The sequence below is a fragment of the Eupeodes corollae genome, chromosome 2 (genome assembly GCF_945859685.1).
Source record: "Eupeodes corollae chromosome 2, idEupCoro1.1, whole genome shotgun sequence".
NCBI lineage: Eukaryota > Metazoa > Arthropoda > Insecta > Diptera > Syrphidae > Eupeodes > Eupeodes corollae.
This window is the reverse complement of record NC_079148.1, coordinates 9,142,914-9,156,590: the sequence shown is the minus strand read 5'-3', so window position 1 is coordinate 9,156,590 and position 13,677 is coordinate 9,142,914. Positions and strand designations below refer to the sequence as shown.

Genomic DNA, 13,677 nt, shown 5'->3' with positions numbered 1-13,677 from the left:
TAAAAGCTTCAGCATATTTTAAAGCATTATTTGAAAAGTAAATGAGATATTGGAATTATTTAAACGCAATATTAAAGATAGAGATTGTAGATATGGAAATTCTTCGCGAATTTTATCGAAAAAAAAAACTATTTCAAGCCTACTTTGAAAAGTTAAAATCTCAAAAACCTGACGTACATAACATTGATTTTGAAGTATGATTGACAGTTATAAATCTCTTGTAAGACTCTTCTGCCTGTTCCTAAAATGCCAAGGGACACTTTTGATATCCTAGTTTACCTTGATCCGTAAACACAACAGACATTATTTTAGAAAACTAAATAAAAACACTATTTTGTATTTTGTATGTGTATGATTTTTTTATTTTTTCTTCTCTAACATTATAATATGAGTTATATAAATTACAACAACTATTGATAACATTAAAATATATATATATATTTTGTTTGTATGTAATTTGTTTATATTTTTCAAAAATATTTCCTAAAATCTAAGTATATGACGTGTATAACAGTTTATAATTTGTTTTCTTTTGTTTTTTTTTGTATTGTTAATGTATATAATAGCAATTATCTTAATTTTAAAATTGATTATGTAGTCCTAATAAATTGTTTTCATTTTGAATGGGATTAGGGAATAATTTTGTAAGATGGGTTTTTGTTTTTTCTTTCTTTTCTAAATACCAGTCACAATATTCAATCGATATCATTTATTTATGTATTTATTTTTTAAAGTGAATAATTAAAAAAAAAATGTATGTATATCTTAAAAAACTAATGTGTAAAAATATGTATTTTCAAACCGATTTGAAACATAAAACAGCATATAATGCATTTTAGCTCGAATTTAGTAAAAGGTGTATAGTTTTCACTTCCCATTTATTGAATTAAAAACTTAGAAAAATATTCAAAAGTCTTTTCTTTTTCAGTTAGTTTTGTTTTTGTATTTCGTTTTACTTTCAGCTGCTTGATAATATGATAATAATAGAAAAGAAACTTATAATTTAAGGAAACAATATTACATTTATTTTGTTTTGCTTACTTAAGGAAATAACAAGAAAATAATAATTAAATGAACAAACAAAAAATTGTAATAAAAATCAGACTTGTTTTTCAAAAAAAAAAAAAATTATTAAAAAAAAATAAATTACCGACAAATGAGGTGGAATATGAACATAAATACAAATTTAATGTTTAAACAAAACTCTCAATTTTCATATTAAACCAATTATGTAATTAATTCTAATTTGTTTGTTTTTTTGTGTGCGTAGCCCAGTTTTGTTTTTTGTTTTTTTTTATTTTTAGTATAACATTTATAAACATATAACATTTATAAAACATTTTTGTTTTGATTTTCTAATTTAATTATTTTTATTTTTATATAAGACACTTTTTTGTGTAAAACTCTTTTTTTAAAATGACTAAATTTTCAGTTTTTTTTTACACAAATTTATTACACTTTTCAAAATGTATACATTAATATAAAATATATAATTTGTATTTATTATTTAATAATAAATATTTTGTTTTTTGTGATAAGTTTCTTTTGTTTTTAAATATGGCAGTCATTGATTTACTTTTTTTCTTAGTTTCATTTGTTATTAAAAAAATAAATAAACAAAAAATAAAAAACTTTCATAAAAAAGGAATATCAGATCTTTTGTTTACAGTTGCATAAAATATTTTGTTTTGTTGTATATTTTTGTTATATTTTTGTTTGTTTAGGATTTTTGATTTATTGTAATAAAAATTAATTAAGAAAAATCAAAAAGAAATACTTTTTGTTTTGAATTGTTTAAAACTTATGGTGGATGATTTATTCTTTTTGTATTTCTTTTGCTAAAAAAGTTTTGTGGTTTCAATGAATTTTCATAAATTACATCATTTTTATTCCTTTGTATGTAATAAAGTCTGATTTTTCCGAACTTTTATTATTTTATATTGAAAAATTTGCCCAAAAAAGGAATTTTCTTCTTTCTCACGGGGGGCTTCTAATGATAATTGTTTTTTGTTTTTTTTTTGTATTCTCTGGTGTCTCTCTGTTAATTTTTAAGACATGCATTTTTTTAGAACCAATTTCTGTTTGATATTTGACGCTTCAGACTGAAAAGAGAAAAAGAAATGTTTATTAATTTATGAATGAATTTCCGTCATATTTAAAAAAACTATAAAATTAGGGGACATTTTGTAGATTTTTTAATGGATATGAAGTCTCAAATTTGGTTTACGTCTACGAGGTGCAATGATAGAAACCTGACTTATGGTTTATTAAAGCTGGAGCACTGATAAAGCTTGTTTCCGAAAAAAAGAATGTACCAATAACCGATATTTAAAAAAATTCAAGCAAAAGAACCCATATCATCCTTCAGCAAAAGCTTAGAACTTTTGGTAAAATCTTACTACTAGGGTTGCAAGCAAACAAAATGATGTAACGAATTAAAACTATGAAAACGTATTATATGTATATGAACAGCTTCTATTCTATTAATGCTTACGGCACATACTGGGCACCAAATGCAACTAGCATATTTTAAAGATGATCTCACCAATTAGATATAAAGCATTTTTAAAGTATGCGGATCAGTAAATTCCTTTGAATTTGTCATTAGAAAACCCAGCATTTTATTTGACTTCCAAATCATATAGTCGTAGTGAACATTAGAAGTTAACTTCCTATCGAAAACAGCACCTAAATCCTTAAAAACCGAAACCTTATCAAGGCTTGTATTATTAAGCTTATATTCAAAGTGAATAGGGTTTCGTGATCTAGTATAAGACATTTGCTCATACTTGGAGATATTGAGATGAAGGCAGTTATCTTCACACCACTGAAAAATACAATTGAGGTCATCTTGCAAAAGATTGCAATCAAGTTAATAAATTTTCAAATCGTCAGCTAATAGTAAATTTTCAGAAAATTTGACACTGTCGGGAAGGTCATTTATAAAAAGAAGAAACAAAAGTGGTCCGAGATTGCTTCCTTGTATAGTACCCCTGAAAAATTATAAATTCTTTTTGATGTTTTACACCCAATTTTTACAAACTGTGTATGATCTTTTAAATATTGAGAATGAAAACCAAATTGTTCTAGTTCTTTTAATTATATGTCATGCTGCACCCTATCAAACGCCTTTGAAAAGTCGGTATATATGACATCAACTTGCTTACCCCGTTCAATACCTTTCGTACACAAGTGTGAAAAAAGATACAAGTTGGTTGTAGTTAATCGTTTACTCACAAACGCGTGTTGAGTGTCAGAAATCCCTTGCTTAATATTTTCATAAATCCTTTTTTTGACAATGGCTTCAAAAATGTTTGGAATAGTTTGAAGCTTAAAAATCGGTCTGTAGTTAAAGACACCTGCTTCGAGCCTGTTTTATGAATTGGCGTAATGACTGAAGTTTTCCAAGTATCTAAGAACTGACCAAGACTTCTTTTTCCGTTAATTCAATTTGACCTAAAGATGTTGTTGCCTGGTGGTTTATGACAATGTTTGGATTTGAGTTTTCAAATACAAAATTCGACTGAAAAAAATCAGCAAACATATCACAAATCTGTTTCATCGCATGAAATCTTATTTTCAAACCTCATGTTGAGGGGTAAATCATAAGATTTCCTTTTACCATTTAAAAATGTCCAGAAAGCTTTCAAGTCAGATTTGATTTTCATTTCTAGACCCAACATAAACTGGGTATACACGAAACGATAAATATGGAGTGTGCAACAAAGAAAACCGCGTCGCTATCGCTATCATTGCACTGTACACATTCAGCAAAACTCCTACTGAAATGTTCAATTTACTGAAACCACTCAAAATATCGAAAAACTTCATCTATCGCACTATACAGTTGTATTTACAATGATGTCTCCTCTGTTGATGATAGAGCATGAAGTGACGGACCTCCTCAAAGTAGGACGCCAGCAGTGATCAAAACAGTTGCAAAAAAAAATTCGAAGAAATTATCTTCGCAAACAGAAAAAATTATTGCTCAAGATATGAAAATACTTAAAGAACACCTTATAAAACAAGACCTAAGGCTTGGCGCTTACCGTAAAATACTGAACAACTTTTGACTGAGGCTCTGCGTATGATAACAGCTACAAGATCAAAGATGTTGCTTAGCAAACATAGGACTCTAAATTATTCTTTTCGCAGATGAGAACATTTTAATAGTGGAACAGAATTTAATCGTCAAAAGGACAGGATTTACGCCCATAGCTCCAAGGAAGCTACTGAAAAGGTTGGAAAAGTCCAAAGAGCCCATCATGTAACTTCAGTGATGGTTTGATGGGGAACTATAGACGGTGGTATTACAAATTTGCATTTTTGGGAGTAGGGAGTAAAAACTCATGCTTCCAACTATCAAAGTGATTGACGTGTTTGTTTGAGAGATATATCTTATGACAGGACTACGCACATAGGGATAAATGTAAGCACAGACTACCTGTGATCCTGTAATAGCCCACAACCAGTAAGGTTACTACAGAAAGAAAATGCTGCTCGATACAAATGGCATATATACACAACCAAACAAGATATAACTTCTTAGGTAAACAATTTTTCATTAATTTTAAGGAACCTTCCAAAACGCTCTGTAAGGTACTATCAAATCCTTTAAATGGGTGAAAAATGACAACCTATAGTTTTATTACTCAAGGTAAGCCCAAGGAATCTACATTGAACTAATTGTGTCGATAAATATGTCAAGGGAATTTTTGTTACTCCTACTACGAACAGACATAGTGGAAAGGGAGAGAGAAGAAAGGAGATGTCAGTGCGCATTGGTTTTTAATTCACGAAAATTGCAATGACTAGAAAAAAGGAATCACTGTACTTTACAGTACGACCAAAGTTGGACTCGAGGGTATACTGATGAGCATTCCTGAAGCGGTTTCAAGGTTATATTTTTTGAGGGAAGACATTCAACTGGCTATTTCCTTAGATAATAATTAGTTACAATAACGGTAAAAAAGGATGCAACAAAAACTTTACGACTGTGTTCAAGCTACGTAAGTGATTCAACGACTATTCAATGTAAATGCAGGAACACCAGCCCAGAAATGGGAATTATACACGAACGTATATGTCTTAAAAAAACAGCCAGATTCAAGTGCCACTATCAGATAGTGGCAAGGTTATTAAATTTTGTTTTAACGAACATTAAAATTGAGTTTTCGACGCGTAAATTCTGGTTTCCTATTTAACAATACTGTTTCAGTCTTAACGCTTTGAGTACCAAAACCTTAAAGAGCAATAGAGTTCAGTAAAACATTCCACATTCTTGAAGTGCGTCCCAAATTGGGGTCTAAGAATTATTGAATTTTTTTCAATGCAAACAATGTTTGATGCCGAAATCTATTAAAACCATGAACCCATTTGAATGTATGTCAAGGACTTTCAAAGGTCTTGCATAACTGACAAAATTATTTTCGTTGAAAGTGAGAGTAGAAACCGACTATGACGTAGTTTTACACATATTACCAAATATTTTTACTACTTTTGGGACATTGTATTTTTTTTTTCTTAATTTTTGGTCATGCAAAAATTTCGTTCGTCGAATATGACCGTTAAGACTTTATAGATTGAATTTTTCCCGGTTTTATATAAAAGGGTTGGTTTTTCTCATTTTATAACAAAAAAACTAAATTAGTGGTCATATCACCACTGGAGTCAACCTTACTATCGAGGGAGCATAGTGACCAATTAAAGTTCCTGAAGAAGTTTTTGAGATTGTTCCAGTTGGCATTTTTACATTGCCAAATAGTTCTCGTAGGAGAAAGACCGGGTAATTTGCGGAGTAATAAAGGTGGTAGAGACTTATAAAAGTCCTTGGTTTTAATAATTTGTCTTCGTACTTACTTTGATCAAAGGTACTTGGATTGATGTAGCTTATCAAGTCCTGGTCCGACATAATGGTTAATTCTTGAGGAATAGCTGTTGCAGCTGCAGGTATTGGTCCTGTTGTCTGAGGTACAGTAAGTGAAACATTCGGCAACATACCACTTAATTGTTTCTGGGCCACTGCAACATTATTCTTCTGGAGAGCATTCCCGGCCAAGGCTACTGCTTGAATGAGAGATTCCTGATTTGTTTGGGGTCTACAAGAAAGAAAACAAAACAAATTCAAACATTTTCATTTTTAAAGTGAAAACAAAAAATCTACTTACGAAACACTCATAGTCAGCTGATTAGATTTTTGAAGGCTCTGTAAATATTGTGTTTGTGCTGCATCGGTGGCAGTCACATTCTGGACGTCATGATTGAGAAGCATATTCACCAATGGGACTGTCTCTTGCTGTCGGGCTTCTAACATCTGATGGTGTCTAGTGTTGGCAAGAAATTGTGCCGAAGAGCACAGACCCGGTTGGGCATTGGGAACCATGGTATTGGTGGTGACTGGCGATCCGCCGAGTATTTGAGAAACCTGCGATTGAGTTTGAATGGGGCTGTCGTTGAGACTCATTAGGGCATCGATGGCAGACTCTGGGTTGTTTTCGTGATTTGAAATGAAGTCGGCTGCCGCTTTGATGATCATATTGCTGACTGCCGTTGAGGTTGCCGTAACTTGGGGATCGGTTTGTTGGTCAACAACGGGAACTACTTGTCGTGGCGGGGATTGCTGTTGCTGTTGTGGTTGGGGCGATGTTTGTTGTTGGATTGGCGGTGAGTTCGATGGCGGTGTCATAATAATGCTGTTTAAGAGGGAATCCTGCGATGACTGAGGCTGCATCCCGATTCCATTGAGAAGTGAGACCTGGTTAACCATCAAATTGGGAACTGAGTTCGGTGGGCAAAGGATAGTAGACGGTGAGATATTTGAATTGAGAATCATCTCGGCTGGGATGTGATCAGTGGGCTGTTGCTGCTGCTGCTGTTGCACTACTGCACTTGGTTCGGTGCCACTTAACATCTGTTGCATGTTCACTGAGGTGATGACAGCGGCTGGCTCTGAATTCAGAATGATGTCATGTGTCATTGGGGAGCTGTTCGGCGACGATGATGATGATGAAGATGACGAGGAGGATGTACTCGACACCGACGAGCTACGGACCAATGAAAGCGACTGCATATCAGTAGAAGGCGAGTGACTGGCCACTGCCAACATGTCGTTGAGGGTTTGATCGATATTGTTGACAGCGTTCGAAGCCATCACCATATTATTTGCGGCTTGCTGCGGAAATATAACTCCCGCCCCAGCGCCTGTATTATTGACATTGAATATAGAGTTCTGCTCCATTTGCGGTGAGGGCTTCAAGTCACTTATTGTCGGACTTAGACTCGATAAGAATTTGTCAACAGTCTGTTGTCCTTGATGGACTACAGCCGCCGTGAGAATCTCCTTGGCAATTTGTTCGTTCTTTACGGCGATATCTACTGCTGCCGCAGCTGCCATCGCATTCATATCACTGTGATGTGTGGGGAAACTTGGCAAACTGTTACTCTCATTCAACAATGACATCGATTGCATGTCCAGCATGTCAATGCTCTGCTTGCGCAATCGCTGATTATGCATCATCAATGGGTTCTGATCAACTAACAGACCGCTATCGCCCTGAACGACAGGGAAACGTTCCAACGACTCGGCGGATTGCATAGCATCCGCAATCGAATTCTGGGAATTCTCATCCAGAATTTCAGTCTTTAAGCCACCGATTACCATCTGATCGGTGATCATGGCGCTGGTCAGTGAGGGTCGCCGCACAATCATTGGTATTTGGGTGCTCGCCGGTGGCGGCATCATGTCCGCATCGATCTCATGCTTTGTTTCAGTCCACATTTGTTGCACGACCGCAGCATTGCCAGCTGCGTTCGGTACACCACCGTTTGTATCCATGTAACGAGTATCTACAAAGAAAATTGGCGTTAACATCAAAGAGAAATGGAATTTTATTTTGAATTTTGTTTTGAAAATGGAAAAATTAAAATATTAAAAAATCAATTTCTAAAACTTAAAACTATGTTTATTTTTGTTTTTCTCTTATTAACTAAAAATCTAAATACTAATCCTAATGGGATGTTGTTTTTCTGGGAACAGGGAACTCTAAAACTAATTAAAGTACCTACAACTTAAATCTTTCATCAACCAAATCTAAATTCAATTTTTAAAAAAATAACAATGTTTAAGCATTTACAATACCGTTAAATATAATTATTATATGAAAACAACGTCAAACATAATAGAAACAAGATTTGGATGATGAAAGTTATCACTTTGAACAACATTAACACAGAACTCTCACCTAAACGAACCCCAAAAACTTTTACACACAATTTAAAAAAAAAAACTAAAACTAAATGATTTTTCAAAATATCTAATCAAATGTTAAAAAATTGATAGTACCAAAAAACTAGTACAAATATTTAAAACAAAAATGATTTCCTAACGACAAAGAACTTGGCTCACATGGGAGAAAAATCATAAAAATTCAAAGTGATTTATTAAATGTTGTAGTTTTCTTTTTGTTTTAATTTTAAATTTAAAGCAGCGCACTCGGACCGTGTGTGTTTTCCTGTAAGGGTTTTTGTTATTTGAAACATCAACTTAAAAAAAAATAATGAGTGGAACGAATACGACCAACGTTGATTTCCATATCTTTCGAGCAACAACACAGCTGGAACCAATAGAGTTTACGTTAAAATAAGTTATGTATTTAATTTTAAGTTTTTAATTTTTAAAAATGTTAGATACGAGATTTAAACAAAAATCTTATGTTGTTTTAAAAGTGAAGAATTACTGCAATTTTATTTTTAATTTTTACCGATTTTAATTCGCGTTCAAAATTAAAAAAAAATTAAGTAAGTTCGTAAAAATGCAAAATCTTTAATGGAACTAGTTTCGAGGTGATTGGCAACTCTAAAAAGAACTCTGGACTATGGCTCTACATAGTTTGATTTGACATAGGTCAAAAAAGAGCTTATGGAGTTTTCCATTGGTAAAATGAATCAATTTATTCTTGATCGAGATCTTTGCATTCCATGGGGACAATAAATTGATTTAAGATCAAATCTGAATGTCTAGATTTTTCTTCAGATCAACCCGTCTTTGTCCCAATACTAATTTGTCAGTTATACACTAATACAATGACAAACAAAACATAGTTTCAAACGTGTTCCATGCGCCACGAAAAAAATCAATTTTTGAAGGAAACCCCTATGGAAAACGCCATTAGTTTAATCGTGGTCAAATCTGTTTTCCTTTTGTCATAGGTAAGTGAAAAATTAAGCCACAATTTCAAAATATCAAGCTTGGAGAACTTTTTTTTTTTAAATATCATCATTTTTGAGAGACTTGTACGATCAAACGTGCTCGAATAATGTCTTTAATTTAGGGAAGGACTTATCGTGTCTTAAGCCAAAAATCTTCGTGGGTCGGACTCTGATAACGTAAAGTAAAGTAAACTTAAATAAAATAAAGTCAGAGAAAGTAAAGTCAAGCAAAGTAAAGTAAAGTAAAGTAAAGTAAAGTAAAGTAAAGTAAAGTAAAGTAAAGTAAAGTAAAGTAAAGTAAAGTAAAGTAAAGTAAAGTAAAGTAAAGTAAAGTAAAGTAAAGTAAAGTAAAGTAAAGTAAAGTAAAGTAAAGTAAAGTAAAGTAAAGTAAAGTAAAGTAAAGTAAAGTAAAGTAAAGTAAAGTAAAGTAAAGTAAAGTAAAGTAAAGTAAAGTAAAGTAAAGTAAAGTAAAGTAAAGTAAAGTAAAGTAAAGTAAAGTAAAGTAAAGTAAAGTAAAGTAAAGTAAAGTAAAGTAAAGTAAAGTAAAGTAAAGTAAAGTAAAGTAAAGTAAAGTAAAGTAAAGTAAAGTAAAGTAAAGTAAAGTAAAGTAAAGTAAAGTAAAGTAAGGTAAAGTAAAGTAAATTTATAAATCTAATTTATAATTTCATTAAATACAAAATTCAACTCAAAGCTAATTTTGAGCTCTAGAGATTTTTTTTCGGTGTTTAGTAATGTTTGGGAAATTTGTTTCAAAAAACTAAAGGTAAAGTTTAGTGAAGTTCAGAATTTGAAATTATTGATACCTGAAGAACTAACAGTTGTCTTGATATAAATCCGCCGTTAAGGAATGTAACCGCCTAAAGCTAATGAAATTTTAGTTTTGCGATTTGCTAATTTAATAAGAAATTCGAGTAGTTCAAAAGATTTCTTCAAGAATATGTTTTCAGTTAAGATTTAAAAGGGTTTTGAAGTCTTCTTTTTCAAAAACTTGATTAACATTATTTCAAAATTGTGATTAATTATTTGAATATTTTGGAATCTCTGGTTTAAAAAGATCTGTTTTCCTTTTACTTCTTTTTTAATTGTGCAAAGAAATTTCATTTTTGCTCCGATTTTTTTTTTGAGTTTCTTCAAAATAAGCTTCAAAGGTTTGAGTTTTACGTTTTTAGGACATACAATTTAAAGTTTTACTTTTTTAGGACAGTAGATTTAGATGTTCATAAAATTATGATTCCAAAATAATATTTTAGTTTATGTACAACAAATTTTTGAAAGAAGAACCTAAGACTTTTTAAAACTAGTTTTGCAGTTAAACTGGTTTGAAAGAAACTCAATAAAAGGGGATTTAGAGTTTTAGCTTCTACTCCCGAAAATACAGAAATCTCTGAAATCATAGGAATATAGATTTGCCTAGTAATTTTGTAGACATTTACATCAAACTTTTGAAGAACTAAGGACTCGAAATTTTTTTCTAAATTGATTTGCCATTAAACTAGTTTTAACAATTTGTAACGAAACAACAAATTAAATGGACAGTTGGAAAGTATTTTTTTTTAGACTTGTACTTCAAAATACATTTAACCTTATTTCTAGTCTTAATAAGTTCTCCGAACCTGCCTTGCAATTTGAAACCGAAATTTGTTTGTTTCTATAAATTAACATTAGTACCAAACAACCTCAAGAAGTTCCATTAAAGTTATTAACCTTTTTTTTTAAGTTTTAATTTAAGCGCGATCAAAATTCAAGAAGTTTTGCAAAACAACAAATAAAAAACAATTTAAATAGCAAAATACCGAACTCGTTTTAAAATTTATAACCGATCGATTGAAATATCAAAAATAATCACAAATATTAAAATTTGTTTTGTTTATAACCAAAATATTCAAAACTACCGATTTAAAAAAAAATGTGTGTCAATTTAATTGAATTTTTGATTTGTTTTTTTTTTTGTTTTTTTTTTTTTTTTTAATTAACCAGTACCCTAATGTACAGATGCACTGAAGAACTGATGCAGACGTAAGCGATGTCCTCTGGAGGAGCCTCCATATTGTGTCCATTATTTTAAATTAGCACACGTGTGAAATTGTGGATACAGACTCCCATTTCTTTTCAAATTTTATCATAACGCGAGCGAGCAACCTAAAGAGCTAAGAGAAGGAAAAATAAACAAAAAATAACATTTTGTGATTAGCGTTTAGAAAAACAAAAACCCTCAACCTTTTTTTTTTAATTTTTCTTTAAATATATAACAAAAAAAAAGAATAATCTCAAATTCGGAGTGAATTAAAAATAAAAACCTAAATCTCATTTATATCATTCTTATTTTTGTTGTTGTTGTCGTGGTCCCTAAAAGGGCGATCGAAAAATTCCAAGCCCATTCTTGTAAAAGAAAAATATAATTTAAAGTTTTTTTTTATTTTCTTGTAGAGAAAAGAAATTTTAAACTTTCCCTAATCACAAAATATTTTTGATTTTCTGTTATGGTTGATTTTTTAAAATTTTGTTGAATTGACTTTTTTTTGAGTATTTCTTTTCATTCATTCTTTTTTAAATAAAATATATTTTTTTTTCTTAAAGAAAAAGTCCCTATATTTCATTAAATTAATAATTAAAATCATATTGATTATAAATTTGAAGGGCAAACAATTAATCTAGAAAACTCTGTCGATCTTCCGCACTTCACATTCAGACATTTTTTTTCCTCTCACACTCATGACGAAAACAATAACTAAAAAAAAATAATAATAAATTGTTATAAATTAATATAACAAGAAAAAAAAATAAAACGATTTGATTGATTTCTTTTTGTATCTCAATTGAAAATCGCGATTGTTGGCAGTTAATTGAATAAATTTAAGGGACATTTCGAAAACATTCATACGACAGAGTTTTCTAAATTAACTTTGCTAAAGGATATGTTGGATCTTCCTCTTGGTGTCATCTCTTCTTGTATTTTCTTTTTTATTGGTTTTTGGATGTAAGACCTTTTTTATATTATTTTGTATTCTTGATAAGAAAATTGTATTTTTAATAATTGAATTATACTGTTTTGAAAAAGAACCTAAATTGGTAAAAATTAGGAACTCAAATTGAATTCATGTAACATATTCGTTAACTATATTTTAGATGTTTTTGTTTTAATTTGAAAGTCTTGCGATATTTATGGATGGCTGACTTATTACTTAATTAAAGTAATTTATGCAATAATCGTGGGCTATATATTTTTTTTAAGCTTTAAGTTGAGACTATATCAGGCCGTAAGTGCAATTTTGGCTTAACTAAAAATTTTATCGATATTGAGTTTTTTACAGAAACAGAGAAATATTGATTACATTTTTCTGAAATATTTACTTTGGTCTGGACGTTCGTAAAAAATTTCGCACATGTTTTTCTTTGATTTTCAAAAACATTCTATTCTGGCATTTAAAAAGGTAGATAAAGCGTTAGTGGTAATTCAAAGCAATACAGAGATATCCCTTAAAATATGAAAAATGACGATTATATCGAACTGATCAAAAACTCTGAAGCGGAAAAAGTTTATGCTTTATTGAAAATCTCCGATACTATAAATTGTAGTTCCATATTTTGTTCATGATGATAAAATACGACGATGTTAGTGCTACTTCGAAACCATTCACTTTCATATTGAGTGTACCAGTTATTTACTCAAATGTTTAATTTTATTGTTTCGAAACTTTAAGTATCGTCATTAAAATCCATGATTAAGAATTTTCTTGTTCTAACCATCTAGAGACTGTAATCCTAATAGGCAGCTTTCTGCTTATCTAAGAATTTGTTTCTAGTGTGGCATAATGCTGGGCAATGCCACAAGAAGTGGGATGTGTCTTCTTGTTCTTCCTTATCAATGCATCATTTGCCCATGTAATCGGTGGTACGCCGCATTTCTTTTTTTTTTGGTAACCCAGCCTGTTATTATGCTTGCAAGTTGTCATAAAGAATTTTTGTTTATATGAATAATCGATTGAGATTTGAATTTGGGCCATAGTTTCCTGGTCGTGATAAAGTTTTCAAGACATTTTCATTTTGTATTGTTTTCTTGGAAAATATTGTAACAAATGATGCGTTTTAATTGCCTAAGGCTCAACTGCACTGGATTGATCCTTACCTATCAAGTTCTACAACAATATTTTCCTACTTCGTATTAACTATAAAATTCTTTCTCATAAACTGGACAAATCTGCACAACTGTCTGTTGTGCAACGTATCTATTGAAAATTTACAATTAAGAGACAATTTTTCTGGTCTACAAAATTAATATTTTTGTCTGTTTCCGCGAATTTTGTAGTTGATAGTACTTACATACTTATGACTTGTTTGTTTCAAATTTACAGTTAACATTTTTTTAGCAGCTCGCGTGACTTTGGTTTTGATTTTTATCATTGAAGCCTGTATATTAATCGATAGTAGACGTATTATAAGGTGTTAAGATTATTATCTCAAGTTTTGGGT

The 13,677-nt window shown here is 30.8% G+C and overlaps 1 protein-coding gene across 3 annotated transcripts in view; it reads right to left on the bottom strand.

The window, feature by feature from the left end:
- Positions 1-332: 332 nt before the first annotated feature.
- Positions 333-13,677, bottom strand: part of LOC129948380 (nuclear factor of activated T-cells 5-like) — a 143,857-nt gene continuing 130,512 nt past the window's right edge. For all 3 annotated transcript variants that reach the window (XM_056059354.1, XM_056059357.1, XM_056059356.1), the window contains 3 exons: positions 6,168-7,845; positions 5,860-6,098; positions 333-2,102 (listed from right to left, as the gene is read on the bottom strand). In XM_056059354.1, coding sequence (XP_055915329.1) covers positions 2,098-2,102; positions 5,860-6,098; positions 6,168-7,845 — 1,922 coding nt within the window. In that variant the 3' untranslated portion in view covers positions 333-2,097. The remainder of the gene's footprint in view (positions 2,103-5,859; positions 6,099-6,167; positions 7,846-13,677) is intronic.